This window comes from Phycodurus eques, chromosome 3, assembly GCF_024500275.1.
Source record: "Phycodurus eques isolate BA_2022a chromosome 3, UOR_Pequ_1.1, whole genome shotgun sequence".
Taxonomy (NCBI): Eukaryota; Metazoa; Chordata; class Actinopteri; order Syngnathiformes; family Syngnathidae; genus Phycodurus; species Phycodurus eques.
The window spans coordinates 24,246,810-24,268,197 of NC_084527.1; the positions used below are offsets into that span (position 1 = coordinate 24,246,810).

Here is a 21,388-nt window from a genome sequence, read left to right on the forward strand (position 1 = left end):
GGTTGAATAAGAAAATAGAAGAGTGAAAAATTGAGAAGAAAAAATTATGAGATTTGTCTGGTGTGCCCTGCCATGGCAGCTGTTACAGCTGTTCAGAAAAAAAGAGCGACAAATTCCCCCGCGAAATACAATTTACGGACCTTTCCGAAAACGGCCCCAGTGACGTCACCGCATTCAAAGAGGTGGGTAAATATACAAATTGTCTTTAAAAAATGTTGAGTTTTTACAGAAGCGGCTTCCCGGACTGGCTGCTGTTGGTGTAATTTGGATCCAGGGGCTGAAAAGTTTGACGGACGGCATGAGCCTGGCGTGTGGTGACATAGTGAGACTGATACGCGCCTGTTGCATTTCGGTTCACCAATCGGATGATATTTTGACACGGTCGGGTCTGAATAATGTCGAACCTGAAATTCTATTTGCCCCTTTTGCTCCTATAGTGTTTGCAGTCATCCGCGACATGTTCCCGTCCTCTTCCCCAACGGTGCCGATGCTTCTGGACGTCAAACCTCTCATGGATCCCAGTTCTCACTTCAAAAATTGTATAAGTATTTGTACAGATGACACCGGGTCACATCCCTCCCGTTTAAGGGAGGCAAATGTTATTTATTGAATAGCTTTACTTGACACCTTGCCGGTTGAAGTTAGGACTGAACTTTTTAAAGACCCTGACCTCATGAAAGGGGGAGATAGCTTCTTTAACTGTCATATGTCACACCATTTGTAACTTTTTGTCAACAGAAAACACAAATCATCAGATGAGGTAAAGGACATGCAGGAACAACTTTTGAAGTTACAATTGGCCCAGGCCCGTAAAGTGGCCATAAAAAAATAATAATAAATAAATAAATTAAAATGGAAGCAGAGAAACAGATGTGGATGGCGCAGGGGTCAACGAGGAGACGAGGCGGGAGTCGTGACAGATTACACCAACGGAGGCAGGGGAAGCCCTTGCCGACCTCCAACGGACCAAGCGTGCTTCAATTGAGTGGAACCCGGAGAGGCCACACCTCAAAGAGGAGGCTACAAAGCTTCACGAGGGAGAGTTGGGCGCGGCCCGGCAACAGCGTCCGCAGCAGGCTCCACAGCAACAAGAGCCATCTCGCCAGTACTACTGCGATGAGGACTGGACCGAATGCCCAATGAGCCTGGAGCCAGGGGACGGAGGAAAGACGGAGCCTCTGAACCCGGCTAAGGGAAGACAACCACCTGAATGAGCTGTGCAGGGGTGCCCATGAATCTGCCGATTACGACACCATTAAAGACTGAAATTGCTGGACAGACACATGAACATCAGTTTGTCCTCATGAAAAAAGGGCTCCAGTGAACCTGATGGGCAGAGATCTGCTTATCAAGACCAGGGCTACCATCCTTTGTAGCCCGGACGGACTGACGATACGGTTCCCCGATGGGACCATGATGAACTGTGGACAGAAGTTGTCCTCCGGATGGAACATGATACAACATGAACTTCCGGAAGCAACTGCTGACATATATTGCGCCCGACTAAAACCTGAAACAAAGGAGGGAGGCGGAGTTTACTCGGCCTTCCTGCGGTGGAAGCCCTGGATCGACTCTCTTGCCCCCTATCGTCCTCCAAGTGACCCTCTCCATCTCACACTGTTTTATGATAAAAATGACGATTTGGTTCATAGGGAAGCTTTTGAGTCAATACAGGAAGGAAATTGGAGGCTCAATAGTACAGGAATTTACATAGGGAAACAAGGTGTGGCGGCTGCGTCCACCTTGGCACCAGAGCAGAGTGAGTGGTTTATGATGAACTTGACATCTTTTCCACACATATCACTTGCACTAGCATTAGGTCATGAAGCCAGAGAACTGGGACCCATGGTGAGAAAATGCCATTTGGCAAATGATTGGCAACAAGATCAAATACCAAATGTGCTGTACTCTCCTAGTACTGAATGGTTTTGTATTCAAGGTACCATGGTGGACGGAGGAATGTTGGAGCATGTGACTTTAGCGCGATTCCATGGCAGAGAACTCTCGGACCATGAAGACGCCGCACAGCTGTTGAGCTCGCTGCCGGACTCACTGTGGTCCGAGGGGTCTGTGTACATCCGTGACTCCGGTAACATTCGAGGTAAACCCGACTGCTTTTGTTAACGTGCCGTAGTATCCTTGTAAGCAAGAGGCCATAGAAGATATCACTGAAACCCAAATTCTAAAATCCCAACGCTTTGGTCCATAAATGATGTTATGAAACCCTCCGCTCAAGCTGCAGAACTGCTGGCCAGGTGCAGGGCACTAGAGTTATCTGAAGGTCAGTGTGTTACGATTTATTCTGATTCGGCGTATGTGGTAGGATGTTTGTTTGTTGATCTGGCTGCATGGAGGCGACAGGGTTTTGTTACGACCACTGGTGACCCAGTGGCCCACGCAGAGCTGATTCAACGACTGAGTGAGGCTATTGATGGGCCGGTGGAGGTGGCTGTGGTCAAGTGTCCAGGACAGGCGAAAGCGGGAACTCTGGTAGCCCGGGGGAATGGCGCAGCGGATGCGGCGGCGAAAGAAATAGCAGGCTATCGAAAGGATGATGAAGGAGGAGGCGCCAAAGGAAGACAAGTATTTGTATGATGACAAGGAGAACCTAGGAGACTGATGTTACCTACAGGAAAGTTATGTGTCAATGCTGAACAAGCTGCGCTTTTGGTGGCACCCTGATCTTCTGTGTAAGGTAAAAGATTTTTGTGTTTTTTTTTTGTGATATATGTCAAGATTTCAGTGTTTGCCCTACAACGAAGAGGGAATTGACACACTGAGATGGGCCAAGGCCCGAATTTATGTGGTGGTAATGGACCGAATCGACAATGGTGGTCCCAGTCCAAAGCATAAGGTACTTATTAATAATTGTCGGCACTTTTTCTGGATGGCCCAAAGGCTATCCTCGGACAAGTGATTCTACTTGTCCCAAACATGTCCTGCGCAGGCCACTATTGTAAAAAAAATGTGGACTAAGTGTGAATGGTATAAATATTCGGTGCGATACGTTTTATAAATTGTGTACACAATATAAAGTAAACCTTAGAACTTTGATGAATGAAATGATATGACCATATATGTAAAAAGTTATAAAGTGCTTCAAAGGGTACCCATTATATTTATTAACTAAATAAATAAGGCATACATATTGTGTGTATAAATAGGTATGCATATGATATTCTGGAAGATAAATTAAATAATAGATAAATTTAGGCGTGTAGCCGGCGGATGGGATCAAGCCAGAGTAGCATCGTGACTTTCTATTTCCGGGTCAGCAGAGCGGACCAGAGCGGCTCTGCGTGCCTGGGATAAAAGCCTGAAAACAGTACGGGAGGTTTTTTAAAACACAGGTTCCTTCACTTGCAAAGAAAATATCTTTTGCTTACTATAATGATATTTACGTTTGTGCTGCCTGACTTTTTTCTCACGTTCCAATTTCTGCACTGCTGCTGCTGCTTGACTTTTTGTGGGTTTTTTTTGGCCCAACCCTTTAGAGTGGTGGGCTTTACGAGGAATGCGTCCTCATTGGCCAATTAGTTTTGAGTGACAGCTCATGCCTGGATGTATGTTTTTTTTTTTTTTTTTTCATGTCTCACTGAACAGAGCCAAAAACAAGAACACAAGATTAAATTTTCGATCACCTTAAGGAAGTGTAACTATATATAATTTATGTTGTTAATGCTCTACTAAGAAGTAGTTAACTACTATACCGACTCCATGCATTTATCCATGCATTAGAGTTGTTTGGTGCAAACACTAAATTATTTCAGAGGGGCAAACACATGACATTAATACAAACATAATAGAGAAATAAACTATGAGATTATACAAAGGAAAACTGTCTTTATCTGTAATTATTTAATTGTTGTCAACACCTAGTAAGAAAAACTGGCTAACTTTAAAAGTAGATATTGTATATAATCAAACTCTTGCAGGAAATCCTACAAGTTATTTAGGATTTGTGCTTCCCTTTTATGCTAATTCCGTCTAAACCGTACCGGTGATGTGTTTAATTTTATTCAGTAATGTAACTCTCAGGTCATCATAAGATGATAAAGAATTGTGGCCAATGGCCATATAGTATGCAGTACGGACGAGTCAGAATAGTGGGTAACGTTAGCAAAATAACTAACGGTTATTAGCTGCTAAATTGTTGATAAACTGTGGCTGTGCGCTTCTATGCTACGTTCTATGCGTTTTGGTCGTTTTATACGGCGTGATTACATAGAAAGTCAATGTCGTTCGCACAGATAGACGCCAATCCGTGCCGGGCTGCGCGTATGACACGTTTGACGCAGCACGAGTGAGGCGGGCACATGTAAATTTGTCTCCTTCGCCTGTTCACTTGTAGCTGGGAGAGCTGAACTACAAACCACATTTGCATCGCGACAGCCAATCAGCATCGAGAAAGGACCATGTCACACGCAGCGTCCTGTACAGTTTTGAGTAGAGGAAAATGGAGGAGGTGATTGTTACAGATTGTTGTTTACTTGTTTACAGCTGTTGAACTGTGAAGCAAGATAGCAATAACATTAGCCAAAGCTCTAGCACAACCACCGGCCACCTGTTTACACAGACACACTCTTTATTTATTTCTATTTACAGATGAACTTTATCGGACAGATGAAGTGGAACAGGAGGAGGGTCAAGGAGAACAGGAGGCTGCTGCCTCTGCCCCACCTCAAAGACTGTCTGGGGTTATGTACATACAACATTTGGATTGAATTTTAGAGGGTATAAATGTACTACTTGTGTATGCAATTATGGTATGCTTTTCACAATGAGTAGTTCTGGATTCCACACTTTTGCTTTTGGGTGAATTACATTTTTTTGTCTGGGCTTTAAATGAAATATTTTAGGTTATAGTCATTATAACATTTTTGGGTTTAACTAATCTATTGTTGATTCTTGTGTACTATGTTGCTGTCTTTTATTGTTAATGTATTAATTTTATATTTTTGAATGTGTGCGTGAATGGCTGGTTGTTTATATGCGCCCTGCGATTGGCTGGCGACCAGTTCAAGGTGTACCCCGCCTCTCGCCCGATGATACCTGGGATAGGCTCCAGCACTCTCGCGGCCCTAGTGAGGATAAAGCGGTACAGAAAATGGATGGATGGATGGATGTTTTAACCCAGTGCAGGTGACATTAAGTGACATGAAAGGCACCCAAAATATAAAGCATTGATATTAAAAAATACAACCTTTTCTGCTTTACATCACAAAATTTCGGTTCCATTTCATGCAGGAAAATGTAAATGGAACAGAGGAATTGAGGAGGAGATTGAGGAGCATCTTCTCCATATTCTGAAGGAGTGTACAAATCTTCCTCCACTGTGACCTCACTGCAAGGATACGCTGTTCATGACAAGCATGATTCCTTCCTTGAAAAGATTGCAGCTAGAGTGGAAGGAATATGTAAAATTTCAAATTCATAAATTAATGTACAACTCCAATTCCAATGAAGTTGGGACGTTGTGTTATACATAAATAAAAACATAATACAATGATTTGCAAATCGTGTTGAACCTATATTGAATTGAATACACTACAAAGATATTCAATGTTCAAACTGATGAACGTTTTTGTTTTTAGCAAATAATCATTAACTTGGAATTTTATGGCTGCAACGCATTCCAAAAAAGCTGGGACAGGTGGCAAAAAAGACTGAGAAAGTTGAGGGATGCTCATCAAACATGTGTTTGGAACATCCCACAGGTGCACAGGCTAATTGGGAACAATTGGGTGCCATGATTGGGTATAAAAGGAGCTTCCCTGAATTGCTCAGTCATTCACAAGCAAAGATGGGGCGAGGTTCACCTCTTTGTGAACAGGTGTGTGAGAAAATAGTCGAACAGTTTAAGGACAATGTTCCTCAATGTACAGTTGCAAGGAATTTAGGGATTTTATCATCTACGGTCCATAATATCATTAAAAGGTTCAGAGAATCTGGAGAAATCACTGCATGTAAGCGGCAAGGCCGAAAACCAACATTGAATGCCCGTGACCTTCGTTCCCTCAGGCGGCACTGCATCAAAAACCGACATCATTGTGTAAAGGATATCACCACATGGGCTCAGGAACACTTCATAAAACCAATGTCAGTAAATAAAGTTGGGCGCTACATCCGTAAGTGGAACTTGAAATTCTACTATGCAAAGCTTAAGCCATTTATCAACAATACCCAGAAACGTTGCCGACTTCTCTGGGCCCGAGCTAATCGAAGATGGACCGATGCAAAGGGGGAAAGTGTTCTGTGGTCCGACGAGTCCACATTTCAAATTGTTTTTGTAAATTGTGTACGTCGTGTCCTCCGGGCCAAAGAGGAAAAGAACCATCCGGACTGTTATGGACGCAAATTTCAAAAGCCAGCATCTGTGATGGTATGTGGCTGTGTTCGTGCCAATGGCATGGGTAATTTAAACATATGTGAAGGCACCATTAATGCTAGGTACATACAGGGTTTGTAGAAACATATGCTGCCATCCAAGCAACGTCTTTTTCATGGACGTCCCTGCTTGTTTCAGCAAGACAATGCCAAACCACATTCTGTACGTGTTACAACAGCGTGGCTTCGTAGTAAAAGAGTGCGGGTAGTAGACTGGCCCGCCTGCAGTCCATACCTGTCCCCCATTGAAAATGTGTGGCGCATTATGAAGCGTAAAATACGACAACGGAGACCCCGGACTGTTGAACAGCTGAAGCTGTACATCAAGCAAGAATGGGAAAGAATTCCACCTACAAGCTTCAACAATTAGTGTCCTCAGTTCCCAAACGTTTATTGAATGTTGTTATAAGAAAAGGAAATGTAACACAGTGGTAAACATGACCCTGTCCCAGCTTTTTGGGAACCTGTTGCAGCCATAAAATTCTAAGTTAATGATCATTTGCTAAAAACAATCAAGTCTATCAGTTTGAACATTAAATATCTTGTCTTTGTAGTGTATTCAATTAAATGTAGGTTGAACATGATTTGCAAATCTTTGTATTCTGTTTAACACAACGTCCCAACTTCATTGGAATTGGGGTTGTATGAACAGAGCACATTTACTCTAAATTTGGACCAATTGTATCAATAATGTCCAAGGAGCAATCTTTCCTAGGAAGAATTTAGGCTTTTATACTTTTTTTCAAATGGTTTTGTTCTAGATGGATGTTTAGTTATTTTTTTTAAAGAAGAAATCCACTTTATTTTACATTTTTCAGACAAAAATAGTTATTCCATACATACAAAACCCTATGTGCCTTACCTTATGTTATAATGTCATGTCGTCAGGTTACGTTCAGTACTTTACTACTGTTGACAGTTTTGTTTGGTTACCTGCTAAATGCAGCCCATACATTTTACGGTGTAGCGATTTCAAAAGCGATGCTTTATTGCCTCACAATATAATACAATCAATTAAATACAATATATGATGGATAAAATACTGTTTATAAGCAGACAATGTTTATTATGATATACAAATGAATTGTTGATGTTGTGTATACAAACAGGTACAATCATTTTGGTACTGATAAGTAATACTGCAGGAATTTTGAAGTGTGTGGATGGCTCTTAAGTTGTAGAACTGGGATCCGGAGTTGGAAAGGGCTTGGAAGACCACGTGGTTCCCATCCAAAATTTGATTGCATTTATTTCTGCAACACATATCCAGTATGACGAAGGCTTGCCATACTTTCATGTTTATTTTGCCGACTCCCGATCACGTGGTCGTGACGTCACAGTCCGTCCAAGAAGTCAGTGCCGAACCCTCTCACGTGGTCGGCTCGTGCCGTGACGTCACAACCCATGCCGGAAGTCGGCGATGGCTGGAATGGTGTGATGGCTGCGGCCTTTTGTCGTCATCTCGGCAACAGGAAGAAAATGTTAGCAGATTTGAAACTCTTCTAACTGAACTTACCAACAGGTCCGCTCGGACTTCATCTCGCCCAACCCCAGCAAGCATTTAAGTCAGCCTTGAAAGAAGACGAAGGGGGGAGAAAAAAATAATAATAATAATGTCGCTGTTCCAATCGGCGCTCGAGTTCCTCGCCGGGCCCGGCTCGGTCGGAGCGGCAAGCAGGGACCAGAACGACTTTGTGGGGCAGATAGTCGAGCTGGGCGACATGAAACTGCGGATCAAGAGAGTGATTGCGGAAGGTAAAAGGACGACAGATGACACTAAATGTTAAGCGATAGTTAGCTTGCGCTAACTAGCAGCGGGGAAGCTAAATTGATAACAACCAGTAACATTAACACTCATTTGAAGTAAATATTTATCACTAAACTCAATTCTGGCATAATTGCACTGTTTTAATTATATTATTAAACAAGCTTGCATGACTACTGTACCTCCAAACTGTTGATATTGCGCTTACACAGAAAATTTAGCTTGTCTGGAAAGTCGAGCAATTGACTGTTTCGATCACGTGACGTTTTTCCGGACACTGGTGACAACGGCAGCCATTGTGGATGGCTGCAGTTTTCGCATTGCAACCACAAATACGACTTCCCAGTGACAAATTATGGCTAAAATATCTTAGGGGAGTTATCAGAGGGAATTTGATTCAGGAAAGCAGTATGATGATAAGTGTGCTATGATTGACAATATGCATTACAAATAACAAAATAATATCCACTACCGGCATAACAATAATAAACCATACCCCTTTTTCGCTGGACTTTCTGATCAAAACATTACAACAACAGAAGATAACTTATACGTGTCCCAGCCAGGTAAGAATGGCAAGTTGAGAGTTTCTCTGTTTTCTCGCACTGATTTTTGATGACAACTGGAAGTTGAAAGAACGATGCCATACACCGCCCACTTTTGTTGGAGGAACCCATAACATAGTGGTGAACCCCACTTCTGATTTTAGGTTAAGCCTGCTGCACACTGCGTGATCAGATGCAGTCGAACCCGAAGGGTTCATCACATAAAAAGGGGAAAGTTACCTGTGTGGATAAATTGCTGAAGCACCCCCACACTTTGAGTGATTGTCTATCTGGGCGTCCTGAGCGAGCTGGTACAGGCGTTTGATGCTGTATATAGAGTATATTGTACTTGATTACATATCTCATACCATAACACGCTAAATTTATGGTTAGCGTTGCCTGTTCGCTGCCTTGCCAATGGCTAATTGAAACAGGACGTGGCGAAGTGAATATTGCTCATGTTCGCCACTCTGGCGAATCAAAATTGCCTGCTTCAAAACTCAAAAGCCCATCCTGATAAAAGTTAAAGTGAGTACGCTCATTCTGCCGTGTGTGAGATGTGTTAATGGTTTAGTTTTTTCCCCCCCACTTCATAAAATGCTTCAATCCGCCGTCCAGCCGTTGCTGGCTATAAGCATTCAGGCACACAGGCTTTCCCAGCTGTGGGGAACGGCACATTGGGGAAGACAAGACCCGATGCTGCTTGTCTCCGAATTGAAGCCTGCATATTTATGTAAATATGTAAATTAATTTTCAGTAGGGGTGTCCCGAAACGATCTTTGAGATTGGAAATCGGTCGAGTGTCAGCAAAAAATACGTTCTCGAATCGGATCGGAGTGGATCTAACATCTGCCATTTTATCACTCTTATACAAGCCGTCCATTCCATTCTCCGCACTACCACTTCTCTCCAGCAGCGCCCAGATGGCAAGCAAAGTCCAAGTGATCACAGTAACAGGGTGCTAATATAGTAGCAAGGAGTAAGAGTGACTGTTGCTTACTTAGTTTTTTGACACTCCAGTTGAAGTTTACCGTAAAACTAAACCTACATAAAATAATTACACCTATTGAATTTTCAAATACATCACAGACTTTGTTTCTTTCTTAATTTTTGTTCACAAAAATCGCTAGCTCAAAGCTAACACACAACAAATGAAAAATACCATTGACGAGCTAACGAAATTTAGTATTGAACTCACGGCACTTACATCTCTCAAAATAATGAATATTGGTACACAAACTCTGTATAACCACATACAAACAGACCTACACAGTGACAGTTACCGCAATTTCTCGTGTATAATGCGCACCCATGTATAATAGGCACTCCCAAAGTTGACCTCAAATTTCTGGAAAACCCTTCTACCTATGTACCATGCATTTTTATAGTGCATGATTTTTCTTTCCTCCCATGTGATCAAAACACGAAGTATTATCTGTATTTGTTTCCGTAGGAAAATTAGTAGTTGTTTCCGTAGGAAATTTCCGTGAATAGTATAGATCCGAAGAGTTTATCCTGGAAGGTGGGGTGGGGGGATCGCCATCGCTGACGTCAAAGGCTGTTTCGTATTCCTTGAACGCTGGCAGCTTGATCCATTCCACACATCCACCAGCTACACACATATAATTGTGAATATTACTCTGCGGCGGACAAATATGCGACCTGAGGTTCCACCTGTGCGCTCGAAGTCACAGGAGTTGACGAGACCAGAAAAAAAACTTCCGCCGCTTCTGCTGTTAATAAGTCACGGTACTTTTACTCCGTTACAATGATCTTAATGTTGCTTGCTACCTTTGTTTATCAATTATTGCTTATTTATCAACTATTTCGTGCGCAAGACTTCGACTTCAGCATAGGGCGCTGTTTGCGTCACCCACTTTAAGCGCGAGTGACGTTTAAGTCACATTCACCAATCAAACGACACAAGAAAGTCACAGGACCTCGCACGTTATCTTCCATTGGGCTTCCCGGACGTAGGTATTCAAACTAGATAAGCCTCCCCCACTGATCGTCGTGCGTACGTGCAGGCCATGTTGGGAAGGTCGTTTTTTACCACGAATGCAACAGCGCGCTACTCTTGTTTACATCTAGACGAACTAAACAACAGCTTTCATGTATTGTAGTATTTGTCTGGCACTGTCTTCCCAAATGTGGATATTTCAGCTCACTTACAACTTGAGAAAACACCGTGCAGTAAATTGTAGATTTTTTTTTATAGTTTTGACTGTTCATACACACACAGCAACATAAGAATTTGTACATTCACATTTTATTTTGTAATTGTTTTTTTTTTTATTGTTGTTCATGCTGTGAGTAATTTCACTGCGTACATTTTACTCTTACTCAAGTAATTTTTTTACAGGACTACTATTTACTTTTACTTCAGTGACATTACTGTCAAGTAACAGTAGTCTTACTTGAGGACAATTTTAGGCTATTCTACCCACCTCTGGAGCGGACTACTCTTATGTTTAAGCAACATTTTTGTTCACCAGATCAGCCAGTGTCATATTTGTTGTGCTCGTCTTCTGTATTTTTGCGTTGAGGTGCTGCGGGTCGGGGCCCTGGATGCGGTCCCAAGTCGAACCGCGAAGCACACGTAACATTGGCGACAAGAGCTGACCCGCCAGTACATTTTACATTAATGAGGAAACACGGCTACAATTATCTAATTAGTTTGCTGATGTTAATGTTAAATGTATTAAGCGACGGAGCGGTGTTAAGGATTATGTCACAACACAGAATGAACTAACTTCAAAATCAGAAATGGACAATAAAACAGAAAAAATATTGTACTTAATATTTTCCTGGAGGATGCATTTGGGATTAGCCTTTGAAGTTGGTAATAGTGAAGAATTAAGTGAAAGAGACAATGATTTTGGTCAATTCTTTTCTCGGAGAAGAGTGCTTAAAGAGGAGGATGCTATTTATGTGGGACATCTTGAAGCAGGCATCAGGTGCAGGTGGAGATGGGCCTGGCTCAAGTTGAAGGCCAGAACACAAAAAGCAAACAAATGAGGCAAATTTAATTCTAATCTTAAATTTGTACATCGTGTACTTGAGCGTTGTAAATAAATGTTTTTTTGCTTGAAGAAAATTGAATTGAATGACAATAAGAATGAAAGCAACAAGGAAGGAATTTAGCAAATGACCAATTTTAGGGTGGATTTCTTCCTTGTGGAAAAAACGCAACTGTGTAATGATAAGAATTAAAGCAACATAGAAAAAGAAAGTGTGGAGAATTGTTAACAATGCATTGAATGCATTTTCCTCAGGTGGCTTCGCCTTTGTGTACGAAGCCCAGGATATCAGCAGTGGTAAAGACTATGCTCTCAAGGTAAGAGAAAACGTGACTCCAAGCTCCGATGCATTAATTCTTACTCAATCAGCTTTAAAACGTGAGCAAAACACTTCGGATTTTAATTTTTTTGTTCCAGCGGCTCTTGTCCAACGAGGATGAGAAGAACAAGGAAATAATCCAGGAGGTTTGCTTCATGGTACACCACCGCCACTTTAATTGGACATCTGTCTGCATGAATTTTTTTTATTTTTTAAAAACTTTCCTCAACATGCGAACTTTGTAGAAAAAGCTGTCGGGACATCCCAACGTGGTCCAGTTCTGCTCAGCCGCCTCTATTGGCAAAGAGGAGTCGGACACGGGACAGGCCGAGTTCCTCATCCTTACTGAGCTCTGCAAAGGTAAATTTCTTGTGAGGCCGATTTAGCGCTGAGTCGTAACGTTCTGGTCGGAGTCACCGGTGACGAAATTCTTTTCCGTCTGCACCATCGCTGAACTTTCACCCACTTCCTGTCAGCTCACTCAGCCGTTTTACTATGGCTCCTTTCAAGGCTTTAACGGCATCTCATAAAAAAGAACAAAATATAGTGATGCCTTGACTTGCGAGTTTAATTTGTTCAGTGACCACGCTCGTAATTCAAAAGTCTTATTTCCTTACTGGATTAAATGGAGATCGCATTATTACATTCCAGGCCCACATTGTGCGCCGTCTAATGTGCAGAATTTAACTATCCAGGAGCAGTGTAATATATACAGTGGGTATGGAAAGTTTTCAGACCCCCTTAAATGTTTCACTCTTTGTTATATTTCAGCCATTTCTTAAAATCATTTAAATTCATTTTTTTCCTCCATTAATGTACACACAGCACCCCATATTGACAAAAAAACCCCAACTTAATTGTTGACATTTTTGCCGATTTATTAAAAAAGAAAAACTGAAATCACACAGCCATAAGTATTCAGACACTTTCCTCTGAAGCACCTAGAAGAAGCACCCTTTTGAGCTAATACAGCCATGAGTCTTTTTGGGAATAATGCCGTTTTTCACAACTGGATTTGGGGATTGTCTGCCATTCCTCCTTGAAGATCCTCTCCAGTTCTGTCAGGTTTGATGGTGAATGTTGGTGGACAGCCATTTTCAGGTCTCTCCAGAGATGCTCACTTGGGTTTAAGTCTTTGGGTTCTTCTTTACCTCTCTCACCAAGGCTCTTCTCCCCCGATTCCTCAGTTTGGCCGGACGGCCAGCTCTAGGAAGGGTTCTGGTCGTCCTAAACGTCTTCCATTTAGGGATTATGGAGGCCACTGTGCTCTTAGGAACCTAAAATGCAGCAGAATTTTTTTTGTAACCTTGGCCACATCTGTGCCTTGCCACAATTTTGTTTCTGAGCTCTTCAGGCAGTTTCTTTGACGTCATGATTCTCATTTGCTTTTGACATGCAGTGTGAGCTGCAAGGTCTTATATAGACAGGGGTGTGGCCTTCCTAATCAAGTCCAGTCAAGTAGAGTAAGCATATCATTAACAGTATTTACTCAAGTAGTTTAATTGCAATAAAGTAATTTAATTACAGTAAGTTGGCACCCATTATTTCCGTCATGTAATGTTGATTTGACCTAAACTTGTCAGTGGCCAATCCTTGAATGCCCCCTAGAGGTCATTGGTGTTTTAACTTTTGTCTAAAATGCTAGAGAATAATTAGAGTTGGGACGGGCTACAACATGCCCGCAACCCTTGTGAGGATAAGCTGTACAGAAAATGGATGGATACAGTATACAGTACACAAGTATATATACAATAAATGAACAAGTCATGTAAATAGACGCATTGCTCCATCTTGTGATCGGCCCCAAAATCCTGATCGTGTAAAGCCGAGTCTTATATAGACAGGTGTGTGGCTTTCCGAATCAAGTCCAATCATTATAATCAAACACAGCTGGACTCCAATGAAGGTCTAGAACCATCTTGAAGATGATCAGAAGAAATGGACAGCACCCGAGTTAAATATGAGTGTCACAGCAAAGGGTCTGAATAATTAGGGCTGTGTGATATTTCAGTTTTTTATTTTTAATAAATCAGCAAAAATTTCAACAATTGTTTTTTTTCTGTCAATATGGGGTGCTGTGTGTACATTGAGGAAAAAATGAACTTAAATGATTTGAACAAATGGCTGCAATATAACAAAGAGTGAAAAATTTAAGAGGGTCTGAAAACTTTCCGTACCCACTGTACATACAGCGCGGTGAAAAAGTATTGGCCTCCCTCTCAAATGCTTATATTTTTGCAGTTTCCCCACGTTAATGTTTAAGATCATCAAACAAGTAAATATTAGACAAATTTATCCTAAGTGAATTTGAAATGCTTTTTTAAAATGATTTCATTTATTAAGGGGAAAGTTACCTGTGTGGATAAAGTAATGGCCTCCTAAAGCTAATATCTGGTTGGGCCATCCTCTGCAGCAACAGCTGAAATCAAGTTTTTTTTTTTCTATAATTAGCAATTAGTCTTTTACATCTCTGTGGAGATATTTTAACCTTTTAATATTTTGACCTTTTATTTTTTTTGGAAGACTACTTTTTACTTTTACTTGAGTCACATTATTGTCAAGTAACAGTCCCCTTACATGAGTACAATATTTGTGATCTCACATTTATTCCCAAATATTTAAACCCCTCCATCCGACAAATAAAAACAGGCATTTTTCTGTGTCGCTATATTATGTGTAATCGGCACTAACAGAATTGGGGGGATAACGTCAACGGCCAATTTTCTGTTTTCGGAGGTCATATCAAAGCTGCAAAAATGGTGTAAAGCCACCAATAACATCTGTTATTTTTCCATGTGACTGTATCATATATACAGAACTTGCAGGGAATGGCCGGGTCAAAGTTGACTGGGCAATTTTTCCCCTTCGAAGGTAGTATCAGAGCCACAAAAGAGACAGCAAGGCACTAATTAAAGCTGGTATACAGGTGTCAATGTTTCCGCCTTTGGAGGTAGCATCAAAGCCTCATCTGCGTGTGCAAAAGACTCCTCGACCAAACTTTTTGCCCCGTCTTCTTTCACCCTCAGGCCAGCTGGTGGACTTCCTGCGGCGGGTGGAACAGCGCGCCCCTGTTTCCTGCGATACAGTGCTGAAGATTTTCTACCAGACGTGCCGCGCTGTGCAGCACCTGCACAAACAGAAGCCCCCAGTTATGCACAGAGACCTCAAGGTCAGGCACGCATTTTAGCAATAAAGATATCATGTATACTATATCGTCACTGTCAGGTGGAATCCTTGCATCTGCGAAATTACTACTTTTCAGGAAATTACAAAAAACAAATGCCATCATGCTTGAGTAACCTAACGCGGCATCGTGATGCAATGAATCCGCATACCAACTTACCTTTGAGGCTGGTGCTTCTTTTTTAATTTTAAAATTTTTGACAAAACAGGCTTTCTCAAATGTATCTAACCTAACATTTTGCATTCGTTATTGTCTAAAAAACATCTAGCCTTTCAAGCTTGAGGCAATATAATGCTGCACGGCTCCCACCGTCACAGTCAAGAAGAGGTGGAATTAATACGACTCTTCTCAGACAGTCCAAGTGTCCAAGAGAATTAATAGATTTGTTCTCGAGCCATGTTCAACACTTAAAATTGGTTAATAATATTTAAATATAGCAGACGATGTGGGGACAGACCATTAATGTTGATTTCTAAAAAAATATACAGTTGATCAAGAAAGCGACCCCCAACTCACCACCACAACTTTCTACCACCTGCACACCATTCTCATTATACTTCCAAGCACCGAGGCAAGTTTGGATAAAATTTTAAACTTTTCGAACATTTTCTAGCCTTTTTATGTTTTTTTGCAATCATTTTGTACTGTGTGTTTTAAGGCCATGAAAAAGTACAAAACAATAAATTTGTATGTACTGGCTGATTTTAGGCCACGAAAAAAATTGCTTCAATTAACAGACAATCAACTTTAATTAACAACCCCTCCACCCTATTAATCTGATAAATCGAGGGTGTACTGTACTTTTTCCACATTTTGTTTGTCTAATAGCATAAAATGTCGTTTTTAAACATTTTCACAAAACATTAAAAAACGCAACAAATTCAACAAACAAAAACAGTCCAGTTGTCTCTTGTCAACCTTTGTGGATTACTGAGAGTTGAATTACAATCTACACAAACATAATAAAGAGACATTTTTAGAAAGCACATTATTTCTTTTGTTGGTATAATGTGACAGTAAGTTAAAAATGACCTAGGCAATTATGCTACCGGTATTTGGGTAACGATTTTATTATATCACCTTATTTCAAAATGTATTCTATAAATTTTCCTCCCTTTAAGTTCTACACACAGCGCCCCATAATAACATGAGAAAGTTATTTTTGAAATTTATGCCACTGTATTAAAAATAAAAACTAAAACATGACATTTACATAAGTAGTCATAGTTTTTGCTCAATTCAGCGAATCAATGAATTTTTACACGCTTGCAGAATAAGCAATTGTTGTCATGTAGCCAGTTGGCTCAGCGTTATTGCTCTCTTGCAGATTGAGAACTTGCTGATTAGTAACCAAGGAACCATCAAATTGTGCGACTTTGGCAGCGCCACCACTGTTGCACATTACCCCGACTACAGCTGGTCGGCACAGAAGAGGTCCATGGTGGAGGACGAGGTACGTGTGTTCCTGATGCAAGACAAAGTTTGCTTCTTTGCCATCAACAAAATTTAAAAGGACTTTAGCATTTACACGTGTGTTTTAGGGATGGTGTCAAATGAATAATAATAACAAAAGTAATTAAAATGCATTCGGAGGCTGGCTAGCAAGGGGTAAAGTAGCAGGTGGAACTAAAAGCCCTGACCAAGCAGAAGCGTCCAGAAAAGGCAACAATGCTAGATTGAGGGAAAAAAGATGGGAAAACTGTTATGATAAATTCATCCAATGTAACATATTAAATTAATACATTATTTTACACACACATTTTCGGTGACTAAAAAAATTTAATACTTTTATTTGATTATTTAGTTTTATACAGAATCATTACATATATAAGTATAATTATTGAATGTGGTATGGCATACAAACTAAATTAATTTATATTTAAATTACATTTGAATGCGTTGCAGGTATCAAATTCAAAATGAGAGAATATTTGGCAAAAAAAAAAAAAAAAAATTTATCAGTTTGAAGATTAAATATCTTGTCCTTCCAGTGTATTCAGTTGAATATAAGTCGAAAAGGATTTGCAAATAATTGTATTCTGTTTTTATTTGTTTTCTATCTATCTATCTATCTATCTATCTATCTATCTATCTATCTATCTATCTATCTATCTATTTTCTTTCTTTCTTTCTTTCTTTCTTTGCTTGCATGACTGCATTCGTAGGAGAAATGAATGACATTGACAAACACCAGAGGCTTTTGATTGAATAACCAAGTCCATTCAGTCCAGGATGTTTGTCCGGTTGCCATCATTGACCTCATGAGATGCGTCCCAGAGATTGTGTTTGTAAACCTGTTAACATGTCCATTCATCACGCTAATAACGGCTTTCTACATGTATTATAGAGATTTTATTGGATGATCATGTTCTCTCATGCGACACTGTTACCTACTGGTTAGCAAATCTGCCTCACAGTTCTTAGGGCCCGGGTTCAAATCCGGCCTCGCCTGTGTGGAGTTTGCATGTTCTCCCCATGCCTGCGTGGGTTTTCTCCATGTACTCCGGTTTCCTCTCACATCCCAAAAACATGCATGGTAGGTTGATTGGAGACTCTACATTGCCAGTAGGTGTGAATGTGAGTGTCAATGGTTGTTTGTTTATACATGCCCTGCGATTGGCTGGTGACCAGTTCAGGGTGTACCCCGCCTTTTGCCTGAAGACAGCTGGGATAGGTTCCAGCACGCCCGCGACCGTAGTGAGGATAAGCGGTACGGAAAATGAATGAATGAATCAATCAGAATCATCTTTATTTGCCAAGTATATAAAAAACACACAAGGAATTTGTCTCTGGTAGTTGGAGCCGCTCTAGTGCGACAACAGACAGTCACTTGACAGAGAGTACTTTTGAGACAAAAAAAAACAGTCAACTGAGCAATAAAAGGTGACCATTAATGTGGTAATGTCAGTACTTTTTTTTTTTTTTTTTTTTTTATAAATGTATTTATTTTTGGGGACAATTGTGCAAAAAGATGCAGAGTCCTCTAGCAATTAGAGCAGTTTGAAATGATGAGATGATGATTCTCTAGCATTTTAGACAAAAGTTAAAACACCAATGACCTCTAGGGGGCATTCAAATTTGCTGTTGAAGTGTTTAGATGACGTTACCCACGACGTACTTCCGTTGTGCACAGACTGCAAATAACTTGTGTTGTTTGTCTGATACACTGCAAAATAGTGCCACACCGATGACGTGTTTTTTCACCGACAAGATTGAAAAAACTTTATTGGCCGTCAGATAGTTACAGTACTGCGCAACAAGACACGTGACAAGGCTTAAAATAAACTACCTTTTAGATTTATACGCGATGAAGACGCGGAGTTAAATGTCTTGTGCGTAGCCGATCGATGACGTCATTGATCGGCTCGGCTACTTATGACATGAAAGCCGAGCAGCATAAAATGCAAATTATCGGCCGATACCGATAAGATCGGCGTAAAGTCTATATCAGACCTTACAGCTCACAGTGCATGTCAGACCAACTGAGAATTATGAGGTCAAAGGAACTTCCTGAAGCGCTCAGAGACTGAATTGTGGCAAGCTAGATATACGGATCTCCGTGTTTTTAATTTGCTCAGCGCAATCCCCTATTTCCTTCCTCATCCCAACAATTTTAGCCAAAACTCCTTCAATCTTACCGGAGAAGTCCTGTTTTAAGTCCGTAATAACTTAAAGAACTGGTTTGAGTTGCAGCTCGACCGGGTTAATTACTTCGACACCGGCGTCCGCCGTTACGTTATGCACCGTTGCCGTGGCGCGTGCGGCCAGAGAAAAGTCAATCGTTGTTTGTGTCTCCTTTCTGCCTCAAGTTGCCCTTCTTTGAGATTGTTTTGACATCAGAGTCCTCTCAGTCAAACCAAATGTCACTTTGCATTCATTAATATATAGTGGGGCAAAAATGTATTTAGTCAGCCACCAATTGTGCAAGTTCTCCCACTTAAAAAGATGAGAGAGCCCTATAATTTTCATCGTAGGTATACCTCACCTATGAGAGACAAAATGAGAAAAAAAACATCCCAGGAAATCGCATTGTCTGATTTTTAAAGAATTTATTAGCAAATTATGGTGGAAAATAAGCGTGTATGTGTGTCTCCCCCTATACATATGTACATAGATCACGAGGAACACTACTCCAGCGTACCGGACCCCGGAAATGATCGACCTCTACTCCAACCACCCCATCAATGAGAAGCAAGACATCTGGGTCAGACTGCTGTTTTATCCTCCAATCTTCCTTTTGTCCAGTTAGCTTAGCAAAATGTTAACAAATGCTGATGTTGAAATGGATAACCAATACCCATATTTCACATGCTCATGGAAGCAGCAAAATCTCCAAAGACCCATGACTCAAAATGAGTAGACAGTCACTTATTTCATGCAGAAATCTGATCCGTAACAATAGATCTGACATTTTACCTCCAAAGGTTGATAACTGTGGGGGTGAGTTCGTCTCACCATTCTGTGTTTGTGTCATTTATACAAAACAGTCACATATAAAGATGCCAGCTGTTAATGGTGGCATCCCACGTTTATTGTGGCTCAGGTATGAAATACCAACGCAGAAAATGCCCAGCTGACTCTATCCTCTAATTCCGTTTAGGTGTCGTTTGTACATGTAAAAATTCCACCTTTTATATAATACGGTTATTATACGTTTATTTCGAAATAATACAAGGAGCATAGATAATTTTACACCTGTTCTGTTTCAAGCAGCACCCGTTCGAGGAGGGTTGGAAACAATGAGTCCGAGCCCCGGAACAATGAGTCCGTACAATTTATCATCACGGAATACAGATATAGTAATCCACCGGTATATAACGGTTCTTGTTTCGCGGTCCTGCTATATTGCAGATTTTTATTACAGTTGTTGTACAGTTGTCTCTATCAATATATCATGTGAATAGGCCTGCCACGATAGCCCTTTTTTTTTTTTAACGATATATCTTCCCAAAAACTTGCTCGGTAAATGATAGTATCGTTGATGTGATGATATAATGATATTAGAGCATAATAAAGAATTGTACACGTGTTACAAAATTCTGCCCTGGTAATCAAACATAAGAGCAGAATTATTTAATGTTCTCTCATCTACTAAATGAAAGTAGGGCTGCATTTCACAATACGTGCAAGTAAAAAATAAGAGAAATCTATACATCTTCAAATAAAGTGCTTTAGAAAAATAAAGTTTGAATTTCCCCTTTTCTCTTCAAGGTGCCAAATTGTGACACATCAGCGAAGTCTCAAACAATTTGACATTTTTTAATTTAACAAATCTTAACTGAAATGTTTTGGAGGTTATGTTTGTTCAAAACCTTAGTTTTGTTTCATAATGGCATTTTACATGTATATGCAGTTTTAATTAGAGCTCCCAGTGGGAACTTCCGGACTGAGAAGTACAAACAAAAATAACTCCGCCCATTCCATTTTAAGCTCGATTTGTTCCAAATGTTCTCTTCCCTTGTTGGTAATTTTCTGATCTTTCTCCGTCTTTTAACTCAATGTACACGCGCTCTCTCTCTCCTTGTCTCTGTCTGATCTGCGTGTAGTCAGTGATTTCAATGATTACTGACTGCAGTGCAGATTTGATTGGCTGAAAGGGTGGCAGAACTTGCATGTGATTGGTCGGTACGGTTCATCACTGCCGTAAAGCCTGTAATATGTTGCGGCGCTTAAAATAGAAGCACCCCGTATGTCTTGAATCATAACCTTTCTTTTTTGGCTACGATGTGGCTACATTTGGGACTGCTTCTGGGTCCGGACGCGCCCCCATGGTCTGCCAGTTAGTGACCTCTGTTTTAAACGATGTCGCCAGAATCAATTGAGCCAGAGCAAGCTATTTAGCTCCTTCGCACACTAGCTAGTTAAGTCGCAGGCTAGCAAAACGTAATGCATAGTTAACTTTCCCTAAAACATCCCAGTTGTTTGAGTCTACGGAGCCAAAGTTGTTCCGCCAGTGGCTCGCTGTGTTGTACCACTACAATAAAAATGTATTGTTTCCGTAAAAAAAGTCTTGTGGCCATTGTATTTATACAACAATAACCCGCACTACTCTTCCTCAGATTGGCTAGAACAAGTCAAGACTCGTGCTTTTAGTGGGTAATGCTTCGCTGAAGCACTTTAACAACACACACACACACACACACACACGTAGGTAAGCAATGCTGTGCG

The 21,388-nt window shown here is 40.8% G+C and overlaps 1 protein-coding gene across 1 annotated transcript in view; it reads left to right on the top strand.

Moving 5' to 3' along the window:
- The first annotated feature begins 7,749 nt into the window (after positions 1–7,749).
- Positions 7,750–21,388, top strand: part of gak (cyclin G associated kinase) — a 48,993-nt gene continuing 35,354 nt past the window's right edge. Inside the window, exons 1-7 of the mRNA XM_061672753.1 lie at positions 7,750–8,142; positions 11,973–12,034; positions 12,135–12,194; positions 12,282–12,396; positions 15,063–15,205; positions 16,548–16,673; positions 19,335–19,424. Coding sequence (XP_061528737.1) covers positions 8,001–8,142; positions 11,973–12,034; positions 12,135–12,194; positions 12,282–12,396; positions 15,063–15,205; positions 16,548–16,673; positions 19,335–19,424 — 738 coding nt within the window. The 5' untranslated portion in view covers positions 7,750–8,000. The remainder of the gene's footprint in view (positions 8,143–11,972; positions 12,035–12,134; positions 12,195–12,281; positions 12,397–15,062; positions 15,206–16,547; positions 16,674–19,334; positions 19,425–21,388) is intronic.